This window comes from Pristiophorus japonicus, chromosome 3, assembly GCF_044704955.1.
Source record: "Pristiophorus japonicus isolate sPriJap1 chromosome 3, sPriJap1.hap1, whole genome shotgun sequence".
NCBI lineage: Eukaryota > Metazoa > Chordata > Chondrichthyes > Pristiophoridae > Pristiophorus > Pristiophorus japonicus.
The window spans coordinates 293,869,342-293,888,513 of record NC_091979.1 but is presented as its reverse complement, the minus strand read 5'-3'; the positions used below and the strand labels follow the sequence as shown (position 1 = coordinate 293,888,513).

The following is a 19,172-nucleotide window of genomic DNA, read 5'->3' as shown; positions in this document are numbered from 1 at the left end:
TGGCTGGGCTGTCATATGAGGAGAGACTGGATCAACTGGGCCTTTACTCACTGGAGTTTAGAAGGATGAGAGGGGATCTCATAGAAACATAAGATTCTGACAGGACTGGACAGGTTAGATGTGGGAAGAATGTTCCCGATGTTGGGGAAGTCCAGAACCAGGGGACATAGTCTGAGGATAAGGGGTAGGCCATTTAGGACTGAGATGAGGAGAAACTTCTTCACTCAGAGTTGTTAACCTGTGGAATTCCCTGCCGCAGAGAGTTGTTGATGCCAGTTCACTGGATATATTCAAGAGGGAGTTAGATATGGCTCTTACGGTTAAGGAGATCAAGGGGTATGGAGAGAAAGCAGCAAAGGGGTACTGAAGGAATGATCAGCCATGATCTTATTGAATGGCGGTGCAGGCTCGAAGGACCAAATGGCCTACTCCTGCACCTATTTTTCTATGTTTCTATTACAACTGAAAATTCAGGGCCAATGGGCCCAAGTTTCCACATGATTTGCGCCTGATTTTTTAGGAGCAACTGGTGGAGAATGGACCATGTTAGAAATCGCAATTCTCCACATTTTTTTTTCTCCAGTTCTAGTCAGGTAGAACAGTTCTACTTTGGAACAGAATTTTTTCTTCAAAAGGGGGCGTGTCCGACCACTGACACCTGATTTGAAAGTTTCCACAGTGAAAACCTACTCCAAACTAAAGTAGAATGGAGCAAGTGAAGATTTTTGTAGAATTGAAAAAACCTGTTCTACACATTAAAAAATCAGGCGCAGGTTACAAATTAGGCGTCCAAAATGAGGTTGGGGGGAGGGGGGGGGGGGGGGGAGGGAAGTCATTAAATTCTACAATAAATCCTTATTTATACTTCTACAAATATTATACAAATAAATCCAACCTGAATAAACATTTATAAGCAAAGAAAAGTTTAAATAAACCATCTTCCTATCTGTGTGAAAGTGCTTCAGCCAGGGAGAATTCTGCAGCCGTTCGTGCCGCTGAGCGGGAGGGGGTGGGGGGGGGGGGGGGGGGAGGAGGAGAAAGCCGTTCGTGCCGCTGAGCGGGGAGGTGGGGGGGGGGGGGAGGAGAAAGTGGTTTGTTGCCACGGAGGGGAGGGAGGGGAAGGAAACAGCGGCTTGTTGCCGTGGAGAGAGGGGAGGGAGGGGAAGGAAACAGCGGCTTGTTGCCGTGGAGAGAGGGGAGGGAGGGGAAGGAAACAGCGGCTTGTTGCCGTGGAGAGAGGGGAGGGAGGGGAAGGAAACAGCGGCTTGTTGCCGTGGAGAGAGGGGAGGGAGGGGAAGGAAACAGCGGCTTGTTGCCGTGGAGAGAGGGGAGGGAGGGGAGGGAGGGGAAGGAAACAGCGGCTTGTTGCCGTGGAGAGAGGGAAGGGAGGGGAAGGAGACAGCGGCTTGTTGCCGCGCAGGGGAGGGGAGGGAGGGGAAGGAGAGAGCCGTTTGTTGCCGCAGAGGGGAGGGAGTCAAGGAGACAGTGAGAAGGGTAGCCTCAGTGTTGATGTGCTGATGGCAATGTGATTTTATTAAAAAATGTTCAAAAATGAAACAGCTACAAAGTACTACAAAAATAGCCGAGTGCCAATGTTTTTTTTCACACTGAGCATGCGCGAACGCTCCAACGCGCACGCGCAGCGTTGCCGGCAGGAAAAAAACTAATTTAAATAATACCCGCCCCCTCCCACTTACAAAATCGGCGCGAGTGTAGGCTCCGCCCCTATGGGGCGCTGTGACAAACAGACAAGGAGCTGCAAAGCGCTCGAGAATAGCGCGTTTTTTTTCTGGCGCCGTTTTAGGCGCGAAAAACGGGCGTCCAGCTCAGAGGGGCGCCCGTTTTTTATCCTGTGGAAACTTGGGCCCAATATGTCATCAGTCTGAGAACTGATTGGTCCACTGTGTATATAGCAATATTAAACCACTCTCTTCATTTCACAATGGGCAGGGAGTGCCGTGGATTAATTGTAGAGTAGCTTTGTGAGTAACCACACAACCAAAGAAGAGTGTAGTACTGAGGCAACAGACCAGGAAGGTCCCAGATTTGATCTCTGGTCTATGGTGAGTTAATCAATTGCAGTCAGAGTGACACTTCAATGGCATCAACTCTTATTTGAAGCATCCATGGGGTCAGTTTTCTAGGTCCTCACAATCAAAAGCTTGCACTTTAATCAAGGTATTGAAGGACTGGTAGTTCTTCAGAACTGCAGCCCAATAAAAGACGTTGCTGCTGTCACTTTACAATCTAAAACAACTCTCTTGGCCTGTTTCTACCTTGAGAATATGCACTTCACTAGCCAGATTCTGAACTAACCTCAGATGCTTGAAGATGTACAAGGTTTTCCACGACTGGTACAAGTGCAGCTGCTGCTACTGCACGAACATCATCATCCAAATCCTGTAGACCATCAATTATCGTAGGAAGGACTTTTGGTAACAATGTCTCAATCAAGTCCTACAATAAAATATAAATAATTAACTTGGATCACTTCACATGAACTGAAATTTGTACAAATTAAAAGTATAGCTAAAATGTTTAACATTAATTTCCAAATTACTGCAACAAATTTTGTAGATGCCAGAAAAATGTTGCAACTTACTTGCCGAACTGCCAAAGCATATTTTATTCCTAGAAGTCCACCATGTCTCACTTCCCACTGTTCCTGTGCCAGCAATTTTAATAAAACAACCACTGTTCCATGCACCCCTCTCTCATTCATGTACCTCAACACAACTCCAAGAGTTTGAGCACAAGTTTCCCGTACGGGTGCCACAACCTTTAAGACAAAAACATTAATACATTTTTACACATTTTGTGGATATTTCTCTTTCACCACCCTACCTACTTAAGCCCGTATATCTATATTATCCATCACTGATACAGACAATGAGATGGTTGAGCCCAAGGACTTGTCCATGGAGAAGATCAATGCTACTGGTCAGACAATCTGCCAAGTGATGTGCTGGCCCAGAAAGGGAATGGATCCCTCCCTGGAAAATTTATTTTTCTTCTTCCAAATATAGAAATTCAATCTCTTAAGTAAATCCCAATTGAAATGCACAATTGATTTGAACACTGGTCTCCTAGTCTGGAGTCCACTGTAGCTATAGGACTGCCTTTCATGCTCTGAATATACAACGTTACATTAGAAGCATGAACATGACTTTTGATGCTTTCATAAAGTTAAAATTATTTAAAACTGAATAGGAATTTGTGTTTGTAGATTTAAAACATACAAGTAATCAAGTTTAATTTAAAACAAACATTTTCACACACTATATAAATTTGGACGAAAGCTTTCTGCACGGCATTTACAATATTTCACAAGTACTCTGACCTTTGTGAGGCATACAGTAGTTATCTATATTGGACAATGATTTTCATCTATAACCAATAAAAAAACGACTTGAACAACTACTTTGAAAAAACACAGATCTATTCGTGCTCAAGCCTTTCAGAAATTCACTTGTAAAATAGCTATGGGCATTGCTGCTTTGAAAGTATTCCCCTTCCTCCCCACCTAAAATCACAGAGCACATACCTCATCAGATACAAAATCTCCAAATCTGTCCAGTGCAAACACGCAAAGTAGACGAATAGCCAAGTCCTCTAACCATTCCTGGTGCTGTTGTTCAATCTGAAAAATACAAAGTAGCACAGGTGATTAAAATTGTCTTCCTGGGCCATATATGGATGCACCACAGAGCCTTGAGCAGGAGGTGCATATATAAAGTTGAACTAGATCTCAAGTTGTTAATACAAAAATGTCTTGGAACTCTACTTATGATTTATCCACCAATGCTTTAAATAGACAGCTTTCCCCAAACTTTGGGTCACAAAATTCAAACATTAGGACATTAGAAATAAAAGCACAAATAGGATTGTCTGGGCTTTAAATGCTGGATGTGGTCCTACCGCAGTAGATTGGACACTTCTGAACATGGTAAAAAAAAGTCACCTCATTAATGAATTAAAAAAGCACTTCAGATGTAGGTTTCATTTCATTAATCATGTGAAGAAATAGGGAGGGAGTTCCACGAGTAGTCAACGCGGCTGCAGGTTCTGCTATGAGAGGTAGAGCAGATGAGGGGAAATGCACAGAAGTCCAGAGTCAGAGGACTGACCATACATAGGGACGAGGGTAGAGTATGGCTGGAGAAAGTGGCAGAGGTAGGGCAGGGCAATACCGGAGGAAATTTTAGACAAGGATATTACATTTAAGTCTATTGAAGGACAGAGGAAGTGTAATTTAGCATGGATGAACAAGTAGGTCTTAGTGAGAATGGCAGAGTTTTAGACAATTTGAAGTTTATGGAGGGTGGTCAAGAATGAATTGAGAAGTTGTGTTGAGATGAAAAAGGCACTGATATGAGTTTTGTCAGCAGTAGGGGCAAGGTAAGGGCAGAGGCAAGCAATGTTATGGCAGTGATGAAGTTTAAGAATAGAGAAGTGCTAAGGATACAATTAACAGATTTTACTTAACAGAAAATTGAATTAGTTGATTGGATGGGTAATGATGCTTCCAATCCTTTAAAGTTCTGCAAAGTCCATGAGGTTCTGAAGCTTAACTCAATGCTAGCTAATCTGAGTTTCACATGACCTATTTAACCAGTAATCTACCTGCAGTCTCAAATCTCTGTTCCATCGATTTTAAACCATTCTAGGGGCTTCTCATTGCTTAATGCTGCAAATTATAGCTTAGTTTAGATGTTGAAACCCTACATGCCATGTGGGATTCATTTGATTAAATCTTGTAAAGAAATAGGGAGGAAGTTCCCATGAGCAGAGACAAGAAAGCTGAAGACTCTGCTATCAGAGGTGGAGTAGATGAGGGAGAGATGCACAGAACTTCAAGGGGAAAGCAGATGCAGTTTCTCGGTCTCAGCTAGGATCACCTCCAAGGGAACTAAATACAATTAATTTTAGTCTAAGGTTAACAGAATACTTACTAGCTTGCAGAAAGGGCATAGACCTACATATGTTTCTGGTATACATTTGCTTTGATTTCCTGTACCCCCTGGCAGGATGACAAGAAGCTGTATTGATTTGTTTGTTGAAATATGCAGGAGCTCAAATATCTTGCCTTCTTGGCTGATAAACTTTTATGTGCAAACATCAAAAAAGTGAAAATTTTTTAAAATTCTCAGGATAAGTGTCTCAAATAATTCTTAAAAATAAAAACTGTAATCTTAAGTGGCACTTTTGCACTGCTGCACATTGGTTTACATTGCTCAAACACAGAAGCTATAACATAACTGTGGAGCAAAGCCCCCTGACTCCAAAACACAGTGATGACAATCTCCTTCCCCCATCAGTCAGCATCTCATACCGCTTCAGCTGGACACAGCATGGAGTGCAGATATAATAGTGTGAAGCCTCACTTAAAAAGTGCTGAGGTGTTTAGTCAGGCTTCCTGAGAATTGTATAACCTTACTGCAAAAGGTTTACTCAATGTTTTGAAGAAGCAGACATTCTCGCCCACACGCTCAAAACTTTACTGTCTAGAAGCATGACTCTTGTCATCTCACATATGCAGAGCTCCCTCCTGGCAGAAGTCAGGCAATTCAACAGGAGCCTTTCCAGTAGCACTTTGCACTCTGCAATTAGTAATCACAGAACAGTGGCAGGGCACTTACAAGATTTAAAAACATATAGCAATTTCTAAAGTGGTTAAGACAGTGCATCCCCCTAATAAACAATCCCTTCATTCCACCTCCAGATCTAGATCCAGACGACAACAAATACAACAGTAAGCCTACGAAGTTAGGGATAATGCAAGACATTCTGCATAAAAACTGATGAAGGGTAGTTAAAGTTGACAAAAAAGTATGACTAAAACAGGACAACATTCCACCTTAAAGGCAGTAAATAAATGCAAGTTGTAACAGGGCTCTGCCTAACTGAAACCAACTGCAGCTACTGGTTTCAGATGAATAGCTAGAAGTGTAAATGCACCCCAGGATGCCCCTCTAAACTTCTTTGCTCCAATAAAAATACACTCATTTTTCACACACTTCTTCACATCTATAACCTCTCATTGCTTGCATCATTCTAGAAAACCTTCGCTGTACCCTTTCCATGACTCCATAATCCTTCTTTCCATGTAATGTCCAGAAACATATGCAATGCTCCCATTTGTGGCATAACCAAACATTCCCCTGCTTTTGTATTCATTTTATGGTCTTATCTATTTGACGGTTACTTTTAAGGATCTTGTATCTGCACTCCTACATTACATTTCTCTGCACTAAACTGCACCTGCTACCCACCTGTCTATTCTGCTGACCTGTTCTTCAGTTTGTCATACCCAATAATTTAATATCAGCAAACTTCAATATCATTTCTCATGTGCTTATACAAACAGAAAACAAGAGATCCCTGAAGAAAACCACTACCCATATCGTCCTAATCCAAAAAATATTAATTTTAACCTATTTGCTTTTTGTCCCCTAGCCATTACTCTCAATGTAACTTAATTTTCCCTTAATACAATGGCTGGAATTTTCTGTACCTGGGCGAGTCAGATGCAGGCAGACACTGTGGCAGGTCGCGACTCCATTCTTCATACCATGTCGCTCCGAAGATCGACAATCCGTTAATGGGGCCTATTGAGGTCGCCACGTGCGTTTCCCGACCCTATTAAATGGTGTGGGTCTGATGGCGTCCGCAATGACATGTTTTCAGCCAGGATATTTAAAGGGGCCATGGCTACATTGCATTTCAAGGTTCCTCTAGGAGTGTGCAGGTAGCACACTGCATAATTGGACTGCTACAGAGAGTCCCAAACATGACTGCACTGAGACAGAGGGCTGCACCTAGGTTCTCCGATGACTCACTCCATATACTTGTGGAGGGAGAGAGAGCATGCAGGGAGGTTCGCTTCCCTTCTAATGAAAGAAAAAAAGAAATGGGCGGAAGAGACCTCCACAGAGACAAAAAGAGCCTGGCTCCAAATAGCAGAGGTCAACAGCAGGGAAGTAGTCAGGTGGACCTGCATGCAATGCCGCAAATGTTTCAATGATTTCATTCGATCAGGAAAGGCAAGTGCAATGCCACAGTCAACTTCATCCTGCTGCACCTCTGAGCACATCCCCATCACTCTGCCTTCCCAACTCTGCTCCTGCACATCCCTACTCACACCAACATAACTTGCACACCCACCCATCCCTCTCTCTATCTACATTACTACATCTTCTTCTGCTTATCCACCCCTCACACTCACCCTCATCCTAATGCCATCATACAAACTAACAACACACAAGGAGGCCACTTGGCATTACCACCCCATTCCATCATAGTCACCCTCTACAGATGTAACCGATTCATTCCTTACACTTATTCCATCACTCTCACTCAACCCTCTCGTCTTTTCCTCCTTGCAGGAAAAATGAACCTACAATAGGACAGTGGCAGTCGGGAGATCGAGGCCCTGATAAAAGGGCACGGAGCTCAGGAGGAGTAGCGGCAGTCAGAAGATCGAGGTCCTGATAAAAGGGCGTGAAGCGGCAATCGGGAGATCGAGACCCGGATAAAAGGACGCGGAGCTCGGGAGGAGGAGCGGCAGTCGGGAGATCGAGGCCGAAGGTAAAACAAAGAAATCGAAGTGTGACGCCACAGCCAAGAGTGAAAGTGATTGGCTGGTTGATGGCGAGTAGTTTTTCTTTGTCGTATCAGTAAGAAACCTTTGGCATTGTTGCCAAATTAAGTTAATTTAAGGGTTAAGTCATGGCAGGAAAGCCCAGACCCGTGTCATGCTCCTCCTGTGCAATGTGGGAAATCAGGGACACTTCCAGTGTCCCTGATTACTATGTGTGCGGGAAGTGTATCCAGCTGCAGCTCCTGTCAGACCGCATTGTGGCACTGGAGCTGCGCATGGATTCACTCTGGAGCATCCGCGATGCTGAGGATGTCGTGAATAGCACATTTAGTGAGTTGGTCACACCGCAGGTAAAAGTTACAAAGGCAGATAGGGAATGGGTGACCATCAGGCAGAGCAGGAGTAGGAAGGTAGTGCAGGAGTCCCCTGTAGTCATCTCCCTCCAAAACAGACATACCACTTTGGATACTGTTGGGGGAGATGGCTCATCAGGGGAAGGCAGCAGCAGCCAGGTTCATGGCACCATGGGTGGCTCTGCAGCACAGGAGGGCAGAAGAAAGAGAGGGTGAGCTATAGTGGTAGGGGATCCTATTGTAAGGGGAATAGATAGGCGTTTCTGCAGCTGCAATCGAGACTCCAGGATGGTATGTTGCCTCCCTGGTGCAAGGATCAAGGATATCTCGGAGCGGCTGCAGGGCATTCTGGAGGGGGAGGGTGAACAGCCAGTTGTCGTGGTGCAAATAGGTACCAACGATATAGAGAAAAAATGGGGTGAGGTCCTACAAGCTGAATTTAGGGAGCTAGGAGTTAAATTAAAAAGTAGGACCTCAAAAGGTAGTAATCTCAGAATTACTACCAGTGCCATGTGCTAGTCATCGTAGAAATAGCAGGATAGTTAAGATGAATACATGTTTTGAGGAATGGTGCAAGAGGGAGGAATTCAAATTCCTGGGACATTGGAACCGGTTCTGGGGGAGGTGAGAGCAGTACAAACTAGACGGTCTGCACCTGGGCAGAACCAGAACCAATGCCCTGGGGGGAGTGTTTGCTAGTGCTGTTGGGGAGGGTTTAAACTAATATGGCAGTGGAATGGGAATCTATGCAGGGAGACAGGGGGAAGTAAAATGGGGGCAGAAGCAAAAGGTAGAAAGGAGATAAGAAAAAGCAGAGGGCAGAGAAATCAAGGGCAAAAATCAAAAAGGGCCACATTACAACATAATTCTAAAAGGACAAGGTGTGAAAAAAAACAAGCCTGATGGCTGTGTCTCAATGCGAGGAGCATTCGTAATAAGGTGGATGAATGAACTGCGCAGATAGCGGATAAGGTGTAATTGGGACTACGGAGACATGGCTGACCAAGGCTGAGAACTCAACATCCAGGGATATTCAATATTTAGGAAGGATAGACAGAAAGAAAAAGGAGGTGGGGTAGCGTTGCTGGTTAAACAGGAAATTAATGCAATAGTAAGGAAAGACATTAGTTTGGATGATGTGAAATCTGTATGGGTAGAGCTGCGGAACACAAAAAGGCAGAAAACGCTAGTGGAGAGAGCTCTGAGCTAGTTAGAGTGGGTGAGAGCTCAGATGAACAGGACCCCAAGAAAGAATGCAAAAGGCAGGAGGCAACAGAGCAGAGTAGCACTGGGGTAAGTGTAAACCACAAGGTGATAGGAAGAGACAATATGTATGAATATAAAGGGGCTGCAGGAGGGGTCAAAACTAAAAATCATGGTTTAAAAACTAGTATTAAAACACTCTACCTAAACGCACGCAGCATTCAAAGTAAAATAAATGAGTTGACAGCACAAATCATTACAAATGGATATGATTTGGTGGCCATTACAGAAACGTGGTTGCAGGGTGGCCAAGACTGGGAATTAAACATACAGGGGTATCTGACAATTCGGAAAGATAGACAAGAAGGGAAAGGAGGTGGGGTTATCCTGTTAATAAAGGATGATATCAGGGCAGTTGTGAGAGATGATATTGGCTCTAGTGAACAAAATGTTGAATCATTGTGGGTGGAGATTAGAGATAGTAAGGGGAAAAAGTCACTGGTGGGCGTAGTTTATAGGCCCACAAATAATAACTTCATGGTGGGGCGGACAATAATCAAGGGAATAATGGAGGCATGTGAAAAAGGAACGGCAGTAATCATGGGGGATTTTAACCTACATATCGACTGTCAAATCAAATCGCACGGGGTAGCCTTGAGGAGGAATTCATAGAATGCATACGGGATTGTTTCTTAGAACAGTATGTTACAGAACCTGCAAGGGAGCAAGCTATCTTCGATCTGGTCCTGTGTAATGAGACAGGAAAATAAACGATCTCCCAGTAAAAGATCCTCTCGGAATGAGTGATGGTTGAATTTGTAATACAGATTGAGGGTGAGGAAGTAGTATTTCAAAAGAGCGTACTATGCTTAAACAAAAGGGACTACAGTGGGATGAGGGCAGAGTTGGCTAAAGTAGACTGGGAACACAGACTAAACGGTGGCACAATTGAGGAACAGTGGAGGACTTATAAGGAGCTCTTTCATAGTGCTCAACAAAAATATATTCCAGTGAAAAAGGGCGGTAAGAGAAGGGATAACCAGCCGTGGATAACCAAGGAAATAAAGGAGAGTATCAAATTAAAAACCAATGCGTATAAGGTGGCCAAGGTTAGTGGGAAGCTAGAAGATTGGGAAAATTTTAAAAAACAGCAAAGAATGACTAAAAAAGCAATAAAGAAAGGAAAGATAGATGACGAAAGTAAACTTGCGCAAAACATAAAAACAGATACTAAAAGCTTTTACCGATATATAAAACGGAAAAGAGTGACTAAAGTAAATGTTGGTCCCTTAGCAGATGAGAAGGGGGATTTAATCAAGGGAAATGTGGAAATGGCTGAGACCGTAAACAATTATTTTGCTTCAGTCTTCACAGTGGAAGACACAAAAACCATGCCAAAAATTGCTGGTCATGGGAATGTGGGAAGGGAGGACCTTGAGATAATCACTATCACTAGTGGGGTAGTGCTGGACAGGCTAATGGGACTCAAGGTAGACAAGTCCCCTGGTCCTGATGAAATGCATCCCAGGGTATTAAAAGAGATGGCGGAAGTTATAGCAGATGCATTTGTTATAATCTACCAAAATTCTCTGGACTCTGGGGAGGTACCAGCGGATTGGAAAGCAGCTAATGTAACGCCTCTGTTTAAAAAAGGGGGCAGACAAAAGGCAGGTAACTATAGGCCGGTTAGTTTAACATCTGTAGTGGGGAAAATGCTTGAAGCTATCATTAAGGAAGAAATAGCGGGACATCTAGATAGAAATAGTGCAATCAAGCAGACGCAACATGGATTCATGAAGGGGAAATCATGTTTAACTAATTTACTGGAATTCTTTGAGGATATAACGAGCATGGTGGATAGAGTACCGATGGATGTGGTGTATTTAGATTTCCAAAAGGCATTCGTTAAGGTGCCACACAAAAGGTTACTGCAGAAGATAAAGGTACGTGGAGTCAGAGGAAATGTATTAGCATGGATAGAGAATTGGCTGGCTAACAGAAAGCAGAGAGTCAGGATAAATGGGTCCTTTTCGGGTTGGAAATCGGTGGTTAGTGGTGTGCCACAGGGATCGATGCTGGGACCACAACTGTTTACAATATACATAGATGACCTGGAAGAGGGGACAGAGTGCAGTGTAACAAAATTTGCAGATGACACGAAGATTAGTGGGAAAGCGGGTTGTGTAGAGGACGCAGAGAGGCTGCAAAGAGATTTAGATAGGTTAAGCGAATGGGCTAAGGTTTGGCAGATGGAATACAATGTCGGAAAATGTGAGGTCATCCACCTTGGAAAAAAACAGTGAAAGGGAATATTATTTGAATGGGGAGAAATTACAACATGCTGGTGCAGAGGGACCTGGGGGTCCTTGTGAATCCCAAAAAGTTAGTTTGCAGGTGCAGCAGGTAATCAGGAAGGCGAATGGAATGTTGGCCTTCATTGCGAGAGGGATGGAATACAAAAGCAGGGAGGTCCTGCTGCAACTGTACAGGGCATTAATGAGGCCGCACCTGGAGTACTGCGTGCAGTTTTGATCACCTTACTTAAGGAAGGATATACTAGCTTTAGAGGGGGTACAAAATCGATTCACTAGGCTGATTCCAGAGATGAGAGGGTTACCTGATGATGATAGATTGAGTAGACTGGGTCTTTACTCGTTGGAGTTCAGAAGGATGAGGGGTGATCTTCTAGAAACATTTTAAATAAAGAAAGGGATAGATAAGATAGAGGCAGAGAGGTTGTTTCCACTGGTCGGGGAGACTAGAACTAGGGGGCACAGCCTCAAAATATGGGGGAGCCAATTTAAAACCGAGTTGAGAAGGAATTTCTTCTCCCAGAGGGTTGTGAATCTGTGGAATTCTCTGCCCAAGGCAGCAGTTGAGGCTAGCTCATTGAATATATTCAAATCACAGATAGATAGATTTTTAACCAATAAGGGAATTAAGGGTTACGGGGAGCGGGCGGATAAGTGGAACTGAGTCCACGGCCAGGTCAGCCATGATCTTGTTGAATGGTGGAGCAGGCTCGAGGGGCTAGATGGCCTACTCTCGTTCCTAATTCTTATGTTCTATGTACAGACCACCAAACAGTAAGTGAGGTTGGGGATAGCATCAACAGGAAATTAGGCATGTGTGCAATAAAAGGTACAGCAGTTATCATGGATGACTTTAATCTGTATATAGATTGGGCTAACCAAACTGGTAGCAATACGGTGGAGGATGATTTCCTGGTGTGTATAAGGGATGGTTTTCTGGATCAATATGTCGAGGAACCAACCTAGAGAGTTGGCCATCCTAGACTGGGTGTTGTGTAATGAGAGACGATTAATTAGCAATCTTGTTCCGTGAGGCCCCTTGGGGAAAAGTGACCATAATATGGTAGAATTCTTCATTAAGATGGAGAGCGAGTTAATTCAGAGACTAGGGTCCTGAACTTAAAGAAACAGAACTTCGATGGTATGAGACGTGAATTGGCTAGGATAGACTGGCGAATGATACTTAAAGGGTTGACGGTGGATAGGCAATGGCAGATATTTAAAGTTCACAAGGGTGAACTTCAACAATTGTACATCCCTGTCTGGCGTAAAAATAAAACGGGAAGGTGGCTCAACCGTGGCCAACAAGGGAAATTAGGGGTAGTGTGAAATCTAAGGAAGAGGCATATAAATTGGCCAGAAAAAGCAGCAAACCTGAGGATTGGAACAAATTTAAAATTCAGCAGAGGAGGACATGGGTTTAATTAGGAGGGGAAAATAAAGTACGAGAGCAAGCTTGCTGGAAACATAAACACTGACTGCAAAAGCTTCTACAGATATGTGACGAGAAAAAGATTAGTGAAGACAAATGTAGGTCCCTTGCAGTCAGAATCAGATGAATTTATAATGGGGAACAAAGAAATGGCAGACCAATTGAACAAATACTTTGGTTCTGTCTTCACTAAGGAAGACACAAATAACCTTCCAGAAATGCTAGCGGGTCTAGCGAGAAGGAGGAACTGAAGGAAATCCTTATCAGTCAGGAAAGTGTGTTAGGGAAATTGATGGGATTGCAGGTCAATAAATCCCCACGGCCTGATAGTCTGCATCCCAGAGTACTTAAGGAAGTGGCCCTAGAAATAGTGGATGCTTTGGTGGTCATTTTCCGACATTCTATAGACTCTGAATCAGTTCCTATGGATTGGAGGGTAGCTAATGTAACCCCACTTTTTAAAAAAGGAGGGACAGAGAAAACAGGGAATTATAGACTGGTTAGCCTGACATCAGTAGTGGGGAAAATGTTGGAATCAATTATTAAAGATGAAATAGCAGCACATTTGGAAAGCAGTGACAGGATCAGTCCAAGTCAGCATGGATTTATGAAATGGAAATCATGCTCGACAAATCTTCTAGAATTTTTTGAGGATGTAACTAGTAGAGTGGACAAGGAAGAACCAGTGGATGTGGATTTGGACTTTCAAAAGGCTTTTGACAAGGTCCCACACAAGAGATTAGTGTGCAAAATTATTGGGGGTAATGTATTGACGTGGATAGAGAACTGATTGGCAGACAGGAAGCAGAGAGTCGGGATAAACTGATCCTTTTCAGAATGGCAGGCAGTGACTAGTGGGGTACCGCAAAGTTCAGTGCTGGGACCCCAGCTATTTACAATATACATCAATGATTTAGACGAAGGAATTGAATATCTTCAAGTTTGCAGATGACACTAAGCTGGGTGGCAGTGAGAGCAGTGAGGAGGATGCTAAGGGGCTGCAGGGTGACTTTGACATGTTAGGTGAGTGAGCAAATGCATGGCAGATGCAGTATAATGTAGATAAATGTGAGGTTATCCACTTTAGTGGCAAAAACAGGAAAGCAAAATATCTGAATGATGACAGATAAGTAAAAGGAGAGGTGCAACGAAACCTGGGTGTCATGGTACATCAGTCATTGAAAGTTGGCATGCAGGTACAGCAGGCAGTGAAGGCGGCAAATGGCATGTTGGCCTTCATAGAGAGAGGATTTGAGCATAGGAGCAGTGAGGTCTTACTGCAGTTGTACAGGGCCTTGGTGAGGCCACACCTTGAATATTGTGTACAGTTTTGGTCTCCTAATCTAAGGAAGGACATTCTTGCTATTGAGGGGGTGCAGCAACTGATTCCCGGAATGGCAGGACTGACATATGAAGAAAGACTGGCTCGACTAGGCTTATATTCAATGGAATTTAGAAGAATAAGAGGGGATCTCATAGAAACATATATAAAATTCTGACGAGATTGGACAGGTTAAATGCAGGGAGAATATTCCCGATGTTGGGCAAGTCCAGAACCAGGTGCCACAGTCTAAGGATAAGGAGTAAGCCATTTAGGACCGAGATGAGGAGAAACTTCTTCACTCAGAGAAGTGTGAACCCATGGAATTCTCTGCCACAGAAAGTTGTTGAGGCCAGTTCATTAGATATATTCAAGAGGGAGTTAGATGTGGCCCTTATGACTAAAGGGATCAAGGAGTATGGAGAGAAAGCAGGAATGGGGTACTGAAGTTGCATGATAAGCAATGATCATATTGAATGGTGATGCAGGCTCAAAGAGCCGAATGGCCTATTCCTGCACCTATTTTCTATATTTCTCTGAACCGGAGGTGGCACTCCGTCATTGGTCACCCTATCAGCAGGAGGCTGCCTTGGAAGTCTCTGAAATTGCCAGGCAGCTGGACATGGGAGACAGAGAGGGGGACACCTCAGCAACCGGACAACAGAATTACATCTTCAGATACATGGCATACAGCAGTCACTTATATGGGAACTGATGTTAACAGCCAGTGAATGTTTATCACGTGCATAATGGTATCTGTACCCATTCTTCATATGACATATCTAACTTTACTCTCCCACAGGCCCATCAAGAGCCCCCCCATTGACCACTGTCCAGAAGGAAGAGGAAGGCGACTCCTCAGAGCAGCTTCCAGCCACGGAGGGCGCACGGTCACCAGACTTAAATGCACCCACCACCAGCGCAGATACTTACACCTCGGTGGGTCCCACGCGAGATAGATAGTGTTGTCACCTGGTGTCTCAACTCAAGTGAACAAGAGCAGATGGTGAAGACAGGGACAGCAGTGGAGACTCCTCGCAGGACGCTTCCAGCTCTGCTCAGCAACATGCAGACAGCTGATCCTCAGGGGCCAACCAGAAAGAGGGTGTTCCTGGAGGTGTAGCAAGAAGTGCAGGAGCCTTTGACAGGTTTCCACGGTCTACAAATTTTCAGAGAATGGAGGAGTCCATCTCCAACATGAGCACCATCGTGTCGCAGTCGATGCTGACTGTAGGCTCTTCCATGGATAGGATGGCCACCTACATGGAGCAGCTAATGCACCACTCACAGGAACAGGTTTCTCTGGAGAATAGATGGCAGAGACTCAGACATTCTCTCTAGGAGGACTGGGTTCTCATGGCCCCATTGCTGTGCAGCAAGGTGCTCTCCAACTCCTTGCTAGCAGGGAAGTGCGGGTGGGCTATGAGAGTGATGATGCCGAGAGGGAACATGCAAATAGGGGCTCGTCGTAAAGCGCTCCCACTTCATCCCTGTTGCCGCCCTCACCTCCCACCACCCCCCCAATCGGAGCGCCAGATGCTGCCTCGAATCACGATGGCAGAGTCTGCCCCTGCACAGTTGCAAGAGGAACAGACTTTGGCGGGGCCATCACAGGCTCCAAAACCCAGAGAACGTCTGTCAAAAGGGTCTGTGCAGTCGCAGCAGGGAAGTGAGCAGGCTGCCTCTATCTCTGCCGTAGCCACAGCACCTCGTAGAAGCACACGCAAGAGAAAGATGAAACACAGGAACATTGACAAGTGTAGCCATTTGGGTGTTTTATTAAATGTTTCTGTAAAGTTTCCATTCCTGTGATGTCACAGATAAAAATCTTAATTTTCACCACTTTGCAAACAAATGTGTGTGCACCTTTGGCAGTGGCTTAGTGAGTTGGGAGTGAATGATGAGACATAATGTTAGCTCCAGCAATGGTGGTCAATGTGACAGGAATGGCTCGGTCATTGTAGGGATGCTTAATGGTGTTGCTGTGGGATGGTGTCAACCAGATGCAGCATGTGGCAGCCGTATTTGTGTAATGTGTAAAGTTAAGTAAATCTGGCCACGATGAGCCCATCCCGGGCAGCAATGTGCTCGGGTGCTGGTGGGATCTGGACCACAGGTTCCTTCCGCTCCTCCTCAGAGGTTGCTTGCTCCCCATGCAGTGCTAATTCTCGTTGCTGTGCTATGTTGTGCAGGGCGCAGAGAGCATCATGATTCTCGAGACCATCACAATTCTTGAGACCATGGCTGGTGCATACCTCCATCCAGATCGGTCACGGTATCTGAAGCGCATTTTTAGCATGCCTATTGACTGCTCTATCTGGTGGAAATGTGGCATTCATTTATCTCTCCTGGGCCACGGTACTTGGTCTCCTCAAGGATGTTATGAGCCATGTCTTCAGTGAATACCCCTTGTCCCCAAGCAGCCAGCCAGATAGTTGAAGAGTGAAGAGCTGTGGGAGGCTGAACTGGCACAGGATTAATGAGTCATGGCAGTTGCCAGGAAATTTGGCGCACACATCTTCCTATGGTTGCAGACGAGCTGCACATGGAGGGAATGGAAGCCCTTGCAGTTGACAAATGCTCCTGGGTTATGATGGGGTGCCCTGATGGCCACGTGTGCAGTCAATGACGCCCTGCACACGTGGGAAGCCAGCCAGAGCGTCAAAGCTGAGTGCCCGCTCTGTAACACTGGCTTCATCAGTGGCAAAGTTGATATAATTAGCTGACTTGTCAAAGAGAGCATCTGTGACATGTGTGAAGCATCTGTGGCTGGCCAACTGAGAGATGCCGCAAACAGCTGCTGCAGATCCCTAGAAAATGTCTGAGGCGAACAAGTTGAGGGCGCTGGTGACTTTGATAGCCACTGGTAAGGCGTGGCTACCACTCCTCTGGGCTGCACGTCTTGCTTGACCACGACGACCTGGCGCGATAGCTTGAGCCTCCTTTGGCACTGCTGCTCAGTCATGTTGAGGAAGCTCATCCTTCTGCCTGTATATCCAGTGTTAGGGGTATCGCCTCCTGCACGGTGCAGCCCTGCGCTGTTGCCCTCTGTCCTGTGCTGCATCAGCTGGTGGAGGAAAAGGTTGGTGGTGTTGTTGGTGCAGCTGGTGTGCCTGGTGCTGTTGGTGTTGGGGCTCATCATGGTCAGATTCTGAGGACCGAGGCAACACCGTAAAAATGCAACAGATGGCAGGTCAAGTAGAGTTGACGGAACCAATCTGTCAATGGTGCTCTACCAATGAGGTGACACTGGATACCGACGTTGCTTGAAAGACTTGCTCTAGAAAGCAAAATCTGCGCTGACAATGCAGTCAGCAACAGCATCTGCCTTATGAAATAGATCAGCTGTGAGGTTGGGAGTTTTTATTGTACTTTTCATGCTGTGCACTTATGAGCTGAATCAATAGCCACTCAACTTCAGCCTCAGGCTCACAGCTACGGTTCCCGAGCTGCGTGATTTCCGTGCTCATCCAGGGAAATTTGAAAGATAGGGTGGAAAAAGGCGCTTAAGGGTCTGACAAGTACCTCAAATGATATTAGCTAGCCCGCCTCTGCTGTTCAGGCCGCTGTCCTGGCGGCAAATGTGCCTGAGGGAAAGGTAAGTGTGGGCGGGATGACGGCAGGTTTCCAACCAGCTGCAAGATAACATTTCTCACCCAACCATGTCCCCCAATGATGCCCGCAGGAAATTCTGGCCCATAAATCTTAATTTTTGTAAGGAATCATGTTGCATGCCTTCTGCAAAACCATATGTAAACATTCATTACATTTTCTTTATATATAAATTGATTTCCTTCAAAATTTTAAACAAAATTAATGAAACATTACCTGCCATTTACAACTTCATGCTGACAATACCTGAGCAATGCTCTTCTACGTGCACTAATTTCATCCCTTAATTTAGCCACAACCTAGTTAAGGCTAACTTTCCTACAAATTTCCTGATTTATTACTTCCACTTTCTTGAGCAGAGATATAACATTCGTCAACCTCCAGTCCTTTGGCAAATTTCCATTTCAAGAGATTTTTTGGAACTTTATGGTTTCTGCCTTTGCTATGCCCTCCCTAACATCATCCAGTATTCAGGGTTGTGTACTATCTGGGCCTGGTGGTTTTTGCACTTTTAATCGCATTATGTTTTTTTAAATTAAAGTTTCTCAAGACGTGTTTATTTCCAGTACTGGCTTCTCCGCATCCCGCTCAGGTACTCTCAATGTCAGCTGTAAAATCACTGCTTTATCTCAGTCGAATGTTTGTTGTTTTTATGTAGATGTCGATTAAATTAGTACAGTTACAATATTAGTTAACTGACAGGAAACAGAGAGTAGGAATAAACAGATCTTTTTTGGGGTGGCGGGCAGTGACTAGTGGGGTACCACAGGGATCAGTGCTTGGGTCCCAGCTATTCACAATATATATATATAAAAAAATAATATAAAAATAAATGATTTAGATGAGGGAACCAAATGTAATATTTCCAAGTTTGCTGACGACACGAAACTAGGTGGGATTGTGAGTTGTGAGGCCGATGCAAAGACGCCGCAAGGTGATTTAGATAGGTTGAGAGAGTGGGCAAACACATGGCAGATGCAGTATAACGTGGATAAATGTGAAGTTATCCACTTTGGAAGGAAAAACATAAGGACAAAGTATTATTTAAATGGTAATGGCTTGGGAAGTGTCGATGTGGAGGGACCTGGGTGTCCTTGTACACCAGTCATTGAAAGCAAAGATGCAAGTGCAGCAAGCAGTTAGGAAGGCAAATGGTATGTTGGCCTTCATTGCAAGAGGATTTGAGTACAGGAGCAAGGATGTCTTACTACAATTATACAGGGCCTTGGTGAGACTGCACCTGGAGTAGTGTGCGCAGTTTTGGTCTCCTTACCTAAGAAAGGATATACTTGCCATAGAGAGAGTGCAGCGAAGGTTCACCGGACTGATTTCTGGGATG

General features: G+C 44.7%; 1 protein-coding gene across 2 annotated transcripts in view; it reads right to left on the bottom strand.

The window, feature by feature from the left end:
• The window catches only part of btaf1 (BTAF1 RNA polymerase II, B-TFIID transcription factor-associated), a 215,145-nt gene that overhangs the window by 92,244 nt on the left and 103,729 nt on the right, over positions 1-19,172 (bottom strand). For both annotated transcript variants that reach the window (XM_070876808.1, XM_070876809.1), the window contains exons 10-12: positions 3,545-3,640; positions 2,603-2,779; positions 2,317-2,457 (exon numbers count right to left, since the gene is read on the bottom strand). In XM_070876808.1, the coding sequence (XP_070732909.1) occupies positions 2,317-2,457; positions 2,603-2,779; positions 3,545-3,640 (414 nt within the window). The remainder of the gene's footprint in view (positions 1-2,316; positions 2,458-2,602; positions 2,780-3,544; positions 3,641-19,172) is intronic.